Here is a 17,214-nt window from a genome sequence, read left to right on the forward strand (position 1 = left end):
AACACAGAGGCAGATGAAAAGCAGCAGAAGTCACAGTACCATGATGAATAAAACTTAACTGGCTTCTAAGGAGTCTCCTTCTACTTCAAATAAAATCTCCCAAGTCTTTTATTCCAGCACATCAGAAAGCATTTCCATTCAGGCTTTTTTAATATATTCATTCTTAGACCACACTGTGCCACTGCTATACATCAAACACACAAGGTGACAAGTCTGTTTAATTACATTTTTATACATATATATACACACATACACTTATTTATATATAAGTACACAGGCAAGATATGGCATTAAGCTGAAGCTGTGAAATATTTCAAAGTAATGGCTAAGAACTACCCAGGCTGCTATAAATATTGTCTGGTTATTATACTGTAGATTTCCATCTTCATCCTGAAATCAGTTAATTTAAATATTAGAAGACCAACCAAAGTAGCTCCCTTTTGAAAGGTTTATTGGTTGGGCAATACCAACTTGCAGGTACTTTGTCAGCTGAAATACAACACAGTGCATCAAAACCAGTTCATCAGTGTCAGTTAAGTAAACCTCACTCCAACTCTGAAGTTTACATCAAGTTTTAATTTGCACTAAATTCTCTGTTCAGTCTGATTAAAGCATCATTCTTTTTAGCCCTTGCAGTCAGTAACATTTACCTTTCCAAAAATGAATTTACACACTACAGCTGATCTATGCTGCCCTAATTTAAATGCAATTTAAAGTATTTTAAGCATTGCAGCACAGAAGAGAAGCTATAGAGCAAAGCAGTTGTGCCTTCATTGCACAGCTTTGGGGATGACCTGTGCCAGCACCAGCAGACTCTGGAAGGGCAGGATTCCACCACAGGATCTCTTATCCTCCACTCTCAAGTAACATCATCACAATCAAGTCAACTCTAGAAATTCTTCCAAATAACCTTGGCTTGGCAACAAATTGTGATATTGTCACTTTGGCAGTTTCCTAATAGCTGACATCTGCTTTGACAAGTGCTGCTTTGGGCTGGGGTAGAGTTAATTTCCTTGACAGTAGCTGGGCTGGGGCTGTGTTTTGAGATTTGTGCTGAAAAGTGCTGATAATACAGGGATGATTTGGTCATTGCTGAGTACATGACTGGGAATCTCTTTCCTCAAGACCTTAAACTCATTCATTTATTGTTTCTATCTCTTTTAATCATTAATGAACCAACATCTCCTTAGATTTGTTGTTGCCTTTTTTTAATTAAGAAATACTATATCAACTAAATCACACTCATTTCAATGCTCCATCATTCCTTGAAAATAAATCATGCTTCAAAGACATTCCAACCCCTTCCTATTAAATCACAATTATTCACACACCTACTAGTATTTCCTAGAATGCACCAGTACTGAGCCAAATTTATTGAACTCCAGAGGGGTTCAAAGGATGGAATTTGGTTTACCTCACTTCAAGAGAAGCATCCACAACCAGGGTCACTTAGTACTGAGAGGGCCACAGACGTGTAAGGGGAGTGATGAATCTTGTAAAAAGAATCACTGCTGTGGCCAGGGTCACTAGGAAGACTATGACATAGATATATCAGTTGGAAGAACTTCCATCCCTCTGGAACTCTTAAAAAAATACAGCAATGCACTTGCCATTTGTAATTCTAAAGTGAGGATAAAAACACTTTACAAAATTAACTGCAACTGTAATTCAGCTGTTTAAAATTAAAATGCTTTTAGTGCCTTTTTGAACCTTATCTGGTACCTGAAATTCATTACTGTTCATTTTACAGTTCAGATCACTCCCCACCATAAACCACCTCTAATTACATTTCAAAATAATTTCACAGATTTATTCTCTGTAGAGAAAGGACCAGCCTTGGAATCTTCTTTCCTAAACAGAAAACCTCGATCCAAATGTTCTGATACAGCTCAATCTTCCCTGAGTGTCTCTTTCCATACCTCAATTATCTTTCTGTTCTGGCAGGATTCCTGCTTCTGTGTGAAGTCATTATTTTTCATGAGTTGAGCAAGTTACACCTCAAAATCTTTTCTGGGCTTATGTCTTTATTTGTAATATTTATAATCTTGTTTCCTCTAACCTAAATATAAAAAATGGGAGAGAAAAAAAAGAAGAACAGCAGCGTTATGAGAATAGGCAGGAGAAATGGCAAACAGAGGGGAGAAATGGTGAGCAATCAGCTCAAACTGAAATGAGCTGAAACTCTCAACAACTCTGGCTACTGCTCTGAAAACATGGGGAAACCAGAAAGTCACAGCAAGATCTGAACCAGAGAACAGGAGGCAGTGAGATGAACAGAGTCACAAGCTGCTCCAGCAGTCCCTCAGAAAAAATATGCCATTTTAAATTATTCTATGCCCAAAAGTTATTTATAGGCTCACAGGTTATTCTTATCTCCTGCTCTAGTGAAATTCATTTAGCCCAATCTCTGTGGGGAGGTAGAACCCACCAAGTGCCTGTGCAGCTTCACTTCATTTTTCCAGGTTTGGATGGAAATACAGGACAATGTTACAATTTTAAGATCCTCAGAAACCAAGTCTGGTCCTTATTGCTGCTTGGCAGGAGGGCTACAAAGAGTTAAAGTCATTTCCACATTCACTTGTGGCCTGTCAATTTTCAGGAGCCCAGTTTAATATTCTTCCTTATTTTCCATACTTCCACATAGCAATTTGAAATTTAAATGACACTGAGGGAATGCATATGCAATCTGTTCTATAAATAAAAATGTCTGAAATACTGCATAATTTCCTCTTTCAAAATGCAAGATGGAAAGACATATTTTAAGAGTTGTAAGACACCACGTCTGACATCACCAAATTACACTCAGTCCAGGCTTAGCTATCATTTCTGAAGATGAACAAGGTTTGGGGTTTCTTTCTTAGATCAAGCTCATCACTTCTTTGCAGAGGGCACAACCTCACCCCGCTAGCTGACATCTCACCTGAGCACAGCAGGCTTGAAAGAAAAAGGTTCCAGAAGTGCTTTCACATTAATGGTGGGAAGACCCTCAGCTACCAATAAGTCCAAGCTGTCAAGGCATCAGGGTGGCCTTCCAAGCCAACATTGACAAGTCCCTCCCAATTCATCTACAGGACGAGGGGAAGTGAAACAGCATTCAGCAGAAATTTTGGAAATTCTTCGCTAATTACAATGATCTCAGTACAGGCTGAGAATAAACATCTTTAGTAGTATCCAATGATTTAAGAAACTACCACTTAGAGGAAGGACAGACACACCAGGATATTCTGGGAAGTTCTCTCAAGGACAAAGACATCCAAACCCCTGGTCAACAGATGAACAATGACTTCTGCTTGTTTAATGCAGAATCATCAGAGAGTCAGTAGTTTAATTCATTGAATACATGACAGAGCAGTTGAGAGCTCAGATGTGAAGGCTGTCACCTCACCTCAAGTGCAGCAACAATAACCACAGGACAGGAAGATACTGGCAGGGCTACACTGAGAATGCACATTTCCCAAACAACAAAATAGATGAACCTTGAGGATCTTTTAGGAATTAGCCCACAAAACAAAGAATGGAATACTCCTACTCCTACTTTCATCCCATGCTATGCATGGCAGGTGAGAAAACTTCACCTCAGCGCATGGAGATCCCTGCCACGAGAGGCAAACAGCAGGAATCCTGAAATGCTGGAAACCTGCTGAATGTCTGAAAGAACATGAACTTGCAGGGGTGAGAGACTGTTCTGATCCGCTCAAGCTGAAGGGAGTCAAGTTTTGCCTTGATCCACAATGCAGAAAGGAATTAGGTTCTGAACATACCCAAAAAGAAGAAGATTAAAACACAGACAAGGTTAAATTTTGGGATCCAAAGTGATAACTCAACTTCATTTCTTTGTAGAGGAGGAAAGGGGAAAACAGGAAAGTAGGAGAATGCCAGCAGTGATAACGAGAAGCACAGGAAAGGGTTACCCCCAGCGTGGCTCCAGCACTGCTCACAGAGTGCCATGGGAGATCTCCCAGGGGTCAGGGGCATTCCCCAGGGTCCCTCCCAGCACCAGCAAAGCAGAGCAGCCTCACAGGAGCAAAGGACAGCAAAGCCTCCAACACTTTGTAGACCTCACAGATTTTTGGCAGGTTGGGCACTTGCTTAGAGAGGATTTTGTGAGTGGCAACCTCACATCCACCTCCCAGAACAGCACATCACTGGTGACCTTCATCTCTGCTCCCCTAAAATCCATTGGCTGCTCCCTGGTACCCAGGCCAAGTTCACCTGATGTTCCCAAAGTTCATTCCTCCCTCCCCTAAAAGAACAACATCAAAGTCTTTCAGTGGTCTTCAAACAGGTGCCTCATTTTCCAAAAGAAAGCAGTTTAAAGCTTTCACTTTCAAACCTCAAATCTTCCCAGAGGCAATGGAGAAACATTCCCAACTCTGTACTTGTTCACCACAGGACTGCCTTGTGAGTGGACAGTCACATTTCCTCAGCAGCTGTCTCCATATAATTCTGTGTTTAGAGAGCCCCTAACAGATGAGCCAACTCAGCATTAATTGCACTCAATGCAAGCCACAACTCCTTTAAGTTGTATTAATATTATCAGTGAAGAGCCACAGTAAAAAGGCATTTTTTCCCAAATATCTGACATTACTCAATTCAAATCCACTGAGCTGTACACACAGTTTTGTTTCAAAAAGCATTATGCAAAAGATAAGTTCAATTCCAAACAACTTTGCAAATGCACATTTTAATTCTCATTTAAAGAACGTGATTCTTAAGGGCTTGTTACCATTAAAACATAATAGCTTGAGATTAGAGGTTTTACACAGAATTTAGTACCTCTTTTTGCTTTGCAGAAGACTGCATTTTACATATTTCTGCAACCGAACAGCTTAATTTTAAATCAAACTTTTAGCTTCCGTGTTGTTAAAATAGTGACTGACATCTCCCATTTACTTGATGATACTCTTTATTTAGATTTGCCAGTCTGTATGGTTGGAGATTCAAGTAAATTCAAGTAAACATAGACAAGCTGTATTTTAAAATGTGTGATTGAATTAAAACATTACATTTTGTTTTAAACACAAACCAGTTTTGACTATGCATTTGTGTTCCATTAATAGAAGCAAGAGTTTCTAATTAATTGATCTCGATTTCATTGGTGCAAATAAATCTCAGCAGCTGAACTTCTAATTGGAGAATAAATCAGTATCCCAGCTTCAATTGAACTAGTAAATGAACAGAATTAAATTTAAAAATGAGAAAATGTTCCTTTTCTGTGTCTAGAAGCAGCTAATTCAGAGAGAAAAAGGGTTAGAAGGTCAAGTTCCAGAGCCAAATGTTTAGCTGGTAACTTCCTCTCAGCTTAAGAGTTTTCACTTCTATTTAGTCTAATTTTAAAAATGATCTGCAAACTACCCAAACTTTAAATACAAGAATAGGATTTAGCAGATAATCAGTAACAAGCTTTAAAAAGATGAAGTTTATTTAGGAAAGAACACATTCAAGTGAAAACTGACTTTCCGAAAGAGTGAGTTTTTTCTCCACCCTTAGGAACTGGTGACTTTCTGTGCAGTAGAGAAAACTAGGAAAATCTGAGCACTCTTGAACTCCAACATCACTGCATTATTTCTGTTTTCTAATTAAACCTTCAATTGATTAATGAAACCTGAAAAATTCAGTCATATGGCATCAGAGAAGAACTCAATGACACCTTTTTGCCAGTTTATAAGGGAACAGTTCACAGTAAGTACCACTGTAACCTAATCCTCTGCCTTCAATTCTCTTGCTTCTGTCCTTTACTACAATTCAAAATTGAAGATTTGTTGGTTCATTTTTCCTAATATTCCAATATTTTTAGAAGAACTATAAATTTAAAGTAATTTTCTATGCTAAATGAACTCTTGCACAACATCAGGTTAGACTTGATGATCTTGGGAACCTTTTGCAACCTTAATGATTCTATGGTCACACAATATCAATCTCAGAAGAGTTACCAAAAAAAAAAAAATACAGGCCAGACATACACTTCTGGCATTTCTTATCAATAGAAGATACCAAACTCAATAGCAAGTTCTATGTTGGATGCATTGAGGGGAGAAGGAAAAAAAATATTCAACTGTTTTTCAAGCACATGGGAGAATATTTAGTTTGATTTTTTTCAAAGGCACTAAACATCAGAGTTATCCTAGGCCTTATGAAACTGGAAGCTTTACTCAGACATACAATGTCTGAAGGCAAAGAACACAGAAAATTCTTGTCTTTGAGAGTTCAAACCTTTTTAGCATTAGGGATTAACAATATCACATGTGGAAATGCAGAGTGGAAGAGTTTAAAACCTTGTCTTCAGCACAACTTTCCATACATATATCAACAAAGCTCCACTGTAAGTCCTGGTAAATCCAAGGACCTTTTGACAGGAAGATCTACAGGCAAAAAGCAAATTTATTCCAGTTTATCAGTTCCTCTCTTTCCTCCAGCATTGATTTGAGCCACTAAACAGAGGGAATAAATCAGGCAAATACCTAAAGTTTGCCAACAAAGTTCTTTGCTGCAGGAGTCACTAAGGGGAGACATTTGGCCATAACTGAAGAAGAAAAAAAAAAACCTACACATTTTACTTCCATCCCCTTTATTGTAAACAAAGGAGTAACTGAGGAAATGCATTTTTTACCTAGCTTACTGAGAAGCAAAACCAAATTTTAAAATCCTTTAGCACTCATTAAGATCATTGGTCTCATTAAGCTGGATGATAAACAAGTCACATGGAATATTTTTCCTAATATTCCTAAGAAACATAATACAAAACAACAGTTGTCACTTTTGGCTTTTTCAGGTGATTCTGTAAATGTTACATGGTCCTAAGCCACAGGAGGGTCCTCACACCCATCATTCCCATTGCTGAAAATCATCCACAGACACGTTCATTGCATTGCCAATCTTTGACAAATCAAACCCTGTTAAAATATATTGCTGAATTAAAAAGAAATAAATAAATAAACTGCAGAAATGTAGAGGAGCTGAAGGCCACTGTCCCAGTTAAACACTGCTTAACTCATGTCCATCACATTCAGCTTCTAAAAGTTAGTAACACAGAATGGTTTGGGTTGGAAAGGACCTTAAAGATCACCTAATTTCAACTCTGTTGACTGACTACCATCAACAACCCACTCAGGCATACACAGAACTCCCCAACTTTCCTGCTCTCTATTCCTTCCCAAAGCAATTCTATTTCAAAACAGAGTCACATTATTTGATTGTGGATCAGAAGAAAGTGCAAATATCTGCTTCTTTAAAAATCCTACCTTGGTCAGAAAGGAAATCCAGCATGGTCTGGAGCAGGAAGGAGAGATGCCTGACACACAGGGCAGGATTGCCCATCCTCCTGGAAGCATAGACCAGCTCATGGAGCAGACGCATCTGCACTGCAGCCCATCCCCTGTGAGTTCCTGGGGAAAATGCAGGCAATGTATCATCATTATAGTTAATGCATTGTAAACTTGGAAATCATCACAAACACGTTGGTTTTGGGTTTCTTCACAAGCTAAGCAGTAATTTTACAGCACTTATACCAATCACCCAGTGGCTGTTACAAAATCCAACCCTTGTACTCAACACAAAAAATAGGATTGTTGTATTTGCTTGAATATCTAAACATGAAATCAAGTTTTGTTTTATATGCTAGTCTATTGACTAATAAATGTACAATTAAAATTCTGAAGACGAAGTTAACACTCCCCAAAAAACCAACATTATAAACAAAACCTTTAAAGTTTTTTTGGTTTTGTTTTTTTTTTTTTAACTCTCTGGACAATGCACATGAAATTTCATACAGAAACTGAAATCATAGAGTCACAGAATGGTTTGGATTGTAAGGGACCTTAAAGATCATCTATTTCCAGCTCCCTGCCATAGGCAGGGACACCTTCCCCTAGACCAGGTGGCTTAAAGTGTCCATTCCTTGGACACCTCCAGGAATGGGGCAGCCACAGTTTCTCTGGGCAACCTGTGCCAGGGCCTCACCACCATCACAGTAAAGAATTTCTTCCTAATATCCAGTTTAAACCTACTCTTTCAGATTGAAGCCATTTCCCCTTGTCTTGTCATTCCATGCCCTTGTAAAGAAAAAAAAAACTACCCAGAAATTCTTAAGTCTCTCTAAAGATCAAGCAAGAGATACTTTTTTCTAAATGCTTTCCCAGCCAATAAAAGCAATAAAACTTTAGAACACAAGGCACATATCCCGATTTCCAGTCTTTAAATTTCAGACTATGAATTACTTCATATTTGTAGAGTATCTATGGGAAGAATAAATAGATGATCTTAACATAACCTTCCTTTCAGAACCATAATATGCAGCACTCTTCAAGAAGCTTAACCTGCTTTTAGTAGTAAGCAACAGCAATAATTTTTAAATAACAGATATTTCGAGATGTTCGATACTTCATAAACTTCAACAGCCTTCCTTGTAATATCACCCATCAGCATTTGGCAAACTGTTTTAGGAATATTTACTGCAACCAAACCTTCAGAGTTTATATTTTGAGAGTCTCATTATTTTTCATGTGTGAAATGTCATTTCTATCTTAGAGTTTGCAGTGATCTTTCCATATGTCTCTAAAAGAGCCATTTCGGGAGTAAAAAACGAGACAACGCGCTTCAGTGCATCATGAAGGTAAGGTAAAATGAAAGATAAATACCAGTCATGTCCTTTCTTTGCTATTTTAACTATAATTTCTTGCAGAACTTCTACAACTTCTCCCAACACAGTCCTCTCCCAGGTCACAGCATATTTTTCCCAGCACATTCCCTCTTCCCAGACTCTTAGCATACTTCCACCGAGTGCACTTGGCATTTGCTACCTCCTCTCACATATAATTTGTCTGGCAAATCACAACACTTTTAAAAAACCCCAACACTAACCATCCACAAATACAGCTCAGCCCATCACTTCCTGCTCCTCTCCTGCAGCTAAAACATTTAGGGAATGGTCCCCAAAACTGCTCCTCAATACACAATGCAAGGTTTTGGAAAGGTTTACTCAAAAGGAGCTGCCAAGCAGCAATTTAGCTGTCTCTGATCTCATTCGTGGGAAAATGTGACATATTTGACCCTATTAATTACATTATATGTATCTATGTGTGTCTATATACAAAAATATGTAAAAGGATTTTTAATCTTTTTTTTCAAACAGCTATAAAACCAAAAGAAATACAATTTCTGATGGAACAGCTGAAGGCATTTTAATTGAAAAAGTAATCCAGAATAATATATGACCTTTTTATGTACTGAGAAACATATTTTTCAAAAACATAAGAAACTAAGTTTTCATAAATAACACATAATTACTTCCTGCAACCAGGGAACCACAGCAACACATTCAGCAGTGACTTGCAGAAATTTGAAATTACTGGAACAACACTAAGAGAAAGTGAAGGCACAGTGTTAAACAACTGCTTTATCTGCTGCCCTGGTTTGGGATTAGCAAACAATTTAGGTGCAGTATAAAATCTCTCAAAGAAATTATTATGGGAAGCCAGCTAAGTGGCAATCCCACTGACCTCTGCTGAAGTCCTGAGGGTCCAGGGAGAGGCTGTAGCCAGGCAGGGTCTCCAGCAGCAGCTTGTAGCAGGCCCTCCAGCCGGGCTCGGGGATGCTGGGCGCCGCGCACTGCATGGCCGCGATGCGCTTGAAGAACGCCGATTTGCGGTGGAAGCCGATGCGCTCGTACAGCTCCGACAGGATGCTGTAACGCTGGATCTTCTCCTCTTCTGAGAGCTGCAGTTGGAAGGGAAAGGAGGAAAGGGCTGGTTTTTATCAAAGAGTGCTGAGTTTTAAAAAACAAACAGGAGGAAAGACACAGTAGCAGACATTGGTGCTGCAGAAGGCCAGGGATTTGCACATAGCCAGGCATGACAGCTTCTGCAGCCAGGGAAAGTTAAGCTTGGTTCAACTGTTAATAAAAACTGCAAAGATGAAGTTCTGCAGCTTCAACTTTATTTGTAAGTGATACTAACAAGTAAACAGTCAAAACAGTCAGTAACAGCTAAACAGCTCCACATTTTACAGAAGATACTTAACATGATATTCATGTGAATGAAAGGAGTGCAAAAATATACCACTTCCAAGATTTATTGATTCACTAAGATTTTTATCCCTTGAAGATTAAATCTAATCTTGAAATCTCAGGCTATGAAAGCAAGAAACTACTGTCTCGATTTTTATGTCTCTAATCTTGTAAACCACAAATTTTTCATTCCATGAAACCGTACTGTGATTTATACACCATGAGATTGAATCACAGAATCATAAAATTGTTTGGGTTGGAAGGGACCTCAAAGATCATCTTGTTCCAACTGCCTGCTATGGGCAGGAATGTTTTTTCTAGACCAGCTGGCTCTAAGCCCCATCCAACCTGGCCTTGAACACTCCCAGGGATGGGACATCCACAGCTTCTCTGGCAAAGCTGTGCCAGGGCCTCACCACTGCTTTGCACAAAGCAAGTTTTGGAGGGCAGCAGTGAGTTCAAGGGGAGCTTTTCCCAACAAGGCAAAAAATAATGTTAAAGTAGCAAAATGTCATAGAAAGACACAGTCCCAGATTTCTTCAGAGTCAAGTATTGGAACAGATTGCCCAGGGATATGGTGAAGTCACCATCCCTGAAGGGCTTTAAAAGGTGGGTAGATGTGACACTTGGGACATGGTTTAGTGTTGGGCTTGCCAGTGCTGAGTTAATGGTTGGTCTTGAGCTCTATTCCAACCTAAACAATTCCATGATACAGTTGCACACTGCCAACAAGTGAGGTGGAGTTTAGTTAAAGTCCTGTCAGGCTTAAAGCTGAAACCAACTTGATAAGGAACTACCACCATGTGCTCCTTTAGCTTATCAGTGTATTGGCCTAAGTCCCAGGTAACTTAATTCCTTTTGCCTCTGGCCTGAATGACAATCTTGCTTTGGAGTCAGCCAGCCATGAGGAGACTGCCACAGAAACTCTGGATGATTCCTGCTCTGTGTCCCAGGAACCAGCAGTGCAGAGCAATGCTGACACCTAGTGCACAGGATCTGGCACAATCAAAAGCAATAAAACGTACTTGAAATTACTCTAAAGCTGCCAACACGTTTTACAAAGTGTTTCAAGTGACAAACTTCACCCAAAAATAGCCCTAAAGGACAGAAACAGCAATTCATTCTTCAAAACTGGAAGAATCAATCAGTTTAACTTCAGGCACTTAAAGGCTTGGACAGTCAAAGGGAAGCTGCTCACCACACTGGCTTAGGATTAGGTCTTGTAAGCAGAGCTTCAAAATGTCTTTTAGCCACTCAAATCCTGATATAGTTACAAAAAGCAGTCTGTTCTCAAAAGTCACTTCTAATTTTAGACACAGGGATATGAGACACATCAAAGAGGAGTTATCAGAGGGCACCACGACCTTATCTGACAGTTCGAATTTTTGTACTGCAGGATATGAAGAAACACACAGAGTAGCAAAGCATTTTAGAGAGTTTCAGACAATTTTTGAAGCTGAAATTTCTATTTTTTCAGAACTGACAACAGAAGACAGTGCCTGACACAAAAGTACCACCCATCCCTAAGACCAAGCCCTGTATCATGAGTTGTGAAAAAAGGTAATTGCACCAGGGTGAAAAATTTCAGAAACCAGTGCAGCTGGAAAAAAACCAAAAAGCACAAAAGGAAAACACAGAAAAAATTTGGAGAAGTTACCATAGATCCCAAAAGCAATCATTCAGAAAGAACACGAGCTGTCATACTGAAGTCACCTGTTTATGCCATTTTTAACAGGTTAGAACAATGAAAAATATGGCAGCAAAGTTGAAAAGGGCACAAGCAAATGATCAGGAAATTAAGCCAAAAAAAAAAGCTTTAAAAAACCCTGTCAAAAGCTATTCCTTAAATACAAATACTGACAATGTTCACTAATTCTTTAAGATAATAAAAGACAGGGCAATGCTATTTAGGTAGCCAGGAGCACTCACTAATAATTGGAACAACTATGAGAGGCAGCAGATTCCCAGAAAGTTTCATTTTCATCGTATCTAAGTTTTACCACTGTTACATAACTTATTGCTTAATGGTTGTCCCCAAAGTTAATCAAGTATTTTCCTCAGATGCAGAAAATCTTTTTTTCATCACCACAAAGAGAGCAAAATTGCATTTTCCTAAGCACAAACAGTTAAGTTATGTGTTACCATCCAGGAATTTAGGAGAAGAAAAAAATGAAAAAACCCCCCACAGATACTCCAAGTAATTAATCCTGGAAAGATTGCAGCAGGCATTCTACAGCCATTGGTGCAGCACCTACAAACATCCTTCCTAACCTCACAAATTTATAAAAGCTTAAAATGGCTGCAAAACAGCTACCACCTGAAGCAAGCATTATTTCCACCTGGGTAATTTTTATTTGACTGCTCTACCAGACAAAGCTACAGCTGAAATCTGGAAAGGCTGTAGGTCACTCTCCAGGTAATAGAGACAGGTTTTTTTCCTCAGGCTTGTTTCAAGTCAGGCTTTCAAAGAATGCAGCTTTTTATTTGTTTTTTAATTATTCCTTACTACATTAAAATTTTATAATCTCACTTTCTCTGTAATTATATTTTACAATTTATTCTTCATAACTGGATGCAAAGTTAAGTCTTATTACCCTGCAGCTCATCAGAAAATACCAATTACATGATATTACTAGACTGAGTAGGAAATAAAATGTATGGATAGGAACTAGTTTTCCTGTTTATAAGTCTTACACTTTAACCTGTGAGGTGTTTTTTCTGCTGCAGAATATTGGTTGTGCTGATGTTCTATTTACCTGCAAATGAAAAACACTGTCCTACAGTTTATTCCCTCAGCTATCCCAGGATGACTCCTCCTCATGAGTTAGTCCAAATTATAAATACAACTCTTATTTGTTTCCATGCTTCATACATTAAATCTTAAAAAGCTGTAAATACAATTCCCAGCCATACCTCTCTTTATGGAAAACACATTTCCCAGCCCTGGGGAAAGCCCTGGAAAGATTGTCCTACAGTTCTTTCACACAATAATGCCAGCACAATCTCTGCTCCAGCCCTGCAGAGATCCCAGTCTGTACTGGTTTGGGCTGGACTGGTTGCAGGGTCACTGCTTAAATCAGAGTGGTTTTCATGTTGCCAAGCTTTGTGTTTGTGTATCATTAGGCAATACATATCAGTTGTTGAAGTGGCAAGTACTTTGTCTTTCACTGGGTGTTGGGGGTTAGGATTCTTCCTTTTTTGTTCTTTCTCTCATGGAATTTTGTCCCATCTGTTGGTAAGAGACAATAAGGATCATTACTTATTAAAAACAATGGCCAAGGTGGGGAGGGGTGCTGCTGACTCTTCTCTCACCTGGGGGTTTTCTCTTTGGGAAGGGCAAAAATACCAAGAGATTTTGGTCAGAGGGTGAGGGTACACACACCAGTAAAGAACTGTGATTCCTTTTCTCAGGTCTTTGCCTGAAAGCCTCAGAATTTCAGAGTTATAATAATTTGGAGGGAAGGTGGGATCACATTTTTTATTCCAAGGGAGGTTCACCTTCAAACCAAGACTCTGGGTCTTAAAGGTTTCCTCTGATGAGAAGTGCAAGTTGCAATATCAGTGGTGTCAGGGAGAACAGGGTATTCTCTTAATGGCACTAATTGCTTCCAGAAAAAGAAACAACAGTGTTGGAGTTAGCAGGCAACAAGAATAACAGCAGCAAAACAAGAGAATGGGTGAACAACAAAGGGTGCAGAACTGCCAGCTAAAAACAGGTTACAGAATTAAAGAGAGGGCCTTTAGCACTACAAGGATTATGGCAATTAAGGCACTCTCTAACAAGATTGATGATTTTTATGACAGCTTATCAATTAATTATTGTCTCATTAACGCTTTGTTAGAAAATTTATTCCAGAGAAAGGATTTTTAGCAAATGAAAGAAAGTGTTCTACCTCCTTCATAAATCTGCTGTCCCTGTCTGGGCCTAATAAGGTCAATGGTGTAGACTTAAACTGCTCATCTTACCAAGATGTAATGAGAAAAAACCAAAATCCATTATGAAACCTAACAGCTTTTTATTAATCCTTTCAAGCACACCAATCTCTCTGTGAACAGTGACACCAAGCTTGAGACACTGCTCAAGTGTTAATGTTGTTTTGTGGTGATATTGAGCACTTTCCACACAGCTCCAAACACAGATTTCCCCCCTGAATTCCTTTCTGATTTGGCTTAATTAAGACTTTGCACTACACAACAAAAATTCAGTTGATTAAGAACACTAATCAGACCCTTCAGCTCACTCTGCAACAGGCCATCCCTGATTTGCTCAGTTTCACTGAATGAGATGCAATCAAGAAAATGTTTAAAATCCACTGCAGAGCAGTCCCAGGCAGCTGTTTTTCCCCAGTACAGCATCACAAGAGAACAACAATGGGATTTTTTTTTATTTTTTTTTTTACTTTCACAAGGGAGAAGAAGCTACAGAGTTTAATCTCAAACTAAGTCCTCATGTTTTTAGATGAACTCTCAATACTTTGTAACCCAGACTCACAGATGTGAAAATCCTCAGAAGTCAAGCTCTTGTCAGAGGGAAGGCAGTGGTACAGAAAATAAACTGGAGACTCCTGAATCTAAGTAACTTTCAGTATATTCTGTCAAATGACAAGAGAAAAAAACCTGGACTTTCCAACTGACCTGCCGCAGGTTGATATAAACTGCATTCTGCAGAAACTCAGAGGCTTCCATGCTCCTCTTCTGCATTGCCAGGACTCTCACAGCCTTCACACAAGCTTCCAGCTCAATCACCCCAGCATTCTTGTACTTGGAGAGGGAGAAAATTAAAATAATATTGAAGTATTGCACCTGTTAGATTTTATGAGCATTTCTGCTCAGCACATAAATCAGCTGTCACATCCTCCAAACCCAGCAATTCCTTAATGCTAATGACTACACTGTTAAATTATCAACATATGCCCAAGTGAAAGTTAAGGTGTCATCTAAAATATTATTGTGCAAAACAGCTGGTTTTAGCCTCTTCACTCACTGCTCTCATTTTGAGACAGAGCACAGCTTCAGCCTGAGAGTTCAGGTAAGGAGAAAAGCTGGGAATATTGGAACCATTTGGGGTAACCTCATATACATGGTTGGTTGTGGGTGCTGCATCTGCAAATTCTACCTTTACAATGCAAATATTTTTATTGCTGCATCCATTTTCTCTTTAATTAAAACAATAATCCTGATGAGAGAATTAGAAACCAATCTGAGTGTTCCAATATTTGTTTGCAAAACATTTGCAGTAAATGACTGTTTAGTGATTTAGCTTGCTTAAGGAAGCTAAGGAGACAAAGCAGATGTGCATTGAACTGTTTGTGCTCAGATAACAAACAGGCAATTTTCTAGCCAGACAATCTGGTCTGGTGATTTCCTCAAACAACACTGATACTGGGTATTTGATCTGGCCCACCTTCTGCTGAACTTAAGCTCTCCTCATGTATTTCTATTTGAAAACTAATGGGGGAAAGAAAGCTCAATAACAAAATGTAAGACTTCCACAAGCAAAGCTGTCACATACTGCTCTCTCATGCATTTTTATTAGCAAAAGCAAATCAGTGGAGATTGAATCTATTTTAGAAGGTGCTAGAAAAGTTTTTTCAGCTGAGTGAGAACATAAAAAATGTACAGAAAGTGCTGTTTCCTCAGTATTAGAGCAAGGAGTTACTCTGTAGGTCTGGAACAGACAGGAGGTAGCTGTGCTTGTCTTGAAGGGTTATAAATCAGTTCTGACACAAACCTCTTTGTTATTTCAAGTGGAGCTGCAGTGAAGCACAGTTATTACTTGCTGAGAGCACAGTGCATATTATAAATAATCAAAATATAAATATCCTGCCTTAAGCCCAACTAAGTCCAATAATTTTATACTCCTAGAGACATCACACCCTTTCAAGATGAGCAATGTACCCTTAAGGTAACATTAAAAAGCTGAATGCATCCTTGACAGTTATTGTTTTACTGATGGATTCTAATTTATCTGACACTGTGCCCAGAACTATCACCTTTCATTGCTCCTGATCATAAATTAACTCATGCACACAATTGAAACTGTTTCACTTGGAGAGTCTCCCTTTAACAGGGACATGAAAATGCCTATAATAAATATTTATAAGCTTAGTCTAAAGATATTTTATCAAACAAGATAAATACCTGAAATTAAAAAGTGATTAAATAACTCCACTGCAATAAAATAAACTTATCTTTAATGTTGATGTGGACACTAAGCCACTATTTTCACAATAAATTTTTTTTTTTTTTCTTTTCTTATTATGACTGCAGACATTAAGCTTCTTTTCCATCTTAGGCTCTGAGCATTTGCACAAAAACCTAAAAAGTGCTCCAGTAGAGCTGGAACCTATTTCCAAACCTCACTGCCATGCTTTAAAAGATCCCCCAAAACCAAAGCCTCAGCCGTTCACAGTTGGAAAGAACTTAAGGTGTTCATTTATAAATAATGAGGATTACCTTGCCATAGTAAGAAATGGCTTCTTTATATTTTTCTATGATGTCTTCAGGACTCAGGCAGTTCTTGGCACGTCCTATCTCAGCACTGGTATCTGCATTGATCCCGTTGGAAGTCAGAGCACCTGGAACAGAACAGGGTCAGAAATGAGCACAGGGACTCTTGGCAAATGCTAAATATCTAAAAAGCAAGCTAGGGTATGCTGTAGGTTTGACACAGAATACACAAGGTACACATGCCCTACCTAGACAGAAAGGAAATAATCTTTCACTTAGTAAAAAAAATATATTTTCATGATTTTTAGCCCTTATCTGAATGTTTAGAGTATAAATTTAGATTGCTAAACTTATACTATGGCCACATCTGAATAGCTGGTTTCATTCTTTGAACTATTCCTTCTTCTACTTTAAAACTGTGTTTCTAAAGCACACCTTAGGGAAAAAGAAGGCTCAGACAAAACAGTAAGAAGATGGTTTTCTTATATAAGAAAGAAGGCAAGAGACAGCAAGGGTCTATATAAGGGATAAGAATTTGAAATAGATACCAAGGAAATCTGGGATATTAGAAAGAATGTGGAAATTTTATTTTTAGAACTTGATTTTATGAGAGTTAACATCATAAAAGTAGAAACATATCAAAGGCTTGGCAAGGCTCAATACCTTCTTACATATTACTTAATCTGTAGCATTATACTTTAATTTATTTAGGATTATACAATAATTGATTTCTCCAAGAGGTTTCTCTGCAAAAATGGCAA

At 38.5% G+C, this 17,214-nt stretch overlaps 1 protein-coding gene across 5 annotated transcripts in view; it reads right to left on the reverse strand.

The window, feature by feature from the left end:
- Nucleotides 1-17,214, reverse strand: part of TRAPPC9 (trafficking protein particle complex subunit 9) — a 450,102-nt gene that overhangs the window by 414,059 nt on the left and 18,829 nt on the right. For all 5 annotated transcript variants that reach the window (XM_050970901.1, XM_050970902.1, XM_018914195.3 and 2 more), the window contains 4 exons: nucleotides 16,460-16,581; nucleotides 14,639-14,764; nucleotides 9,498-9,714; nucleotides 7,242-7,385 (listed from right to left, as the gene is read on the reverse strand). In XM_050970901.1, the coding sequence (XP_050826858.1) occupies nucleotides 7,242-7,385; nucleotides 9,498-9,714; nucleotides 14,639-14,764; nucleotides 16,460-16,581 (609 nt within the window). The remainder of the gene's footprint in view (nucleotides 1-7,241; nucleotides 7,386-9,497; nucleotides 9,715-14,638; nucleotides 14,765-16,459; nucleotides 16,582-17,214) is intronic.

The sequence above is a fragment of the Serinus canaria genome, chromosome 2 (genome assembly GCF_022539315.1).
Source record: "Serinus canaria isolate serCan28SL12 chromosome 2, serCan2020, whole genome shotgun sequence".
In the NCBI taxonomy this organism is placed as follows: Eukaryota; Metazoa; Chordata; class Aves; order Passeriformes; family Fringillidae; genus Serinus; species Serinus canaria.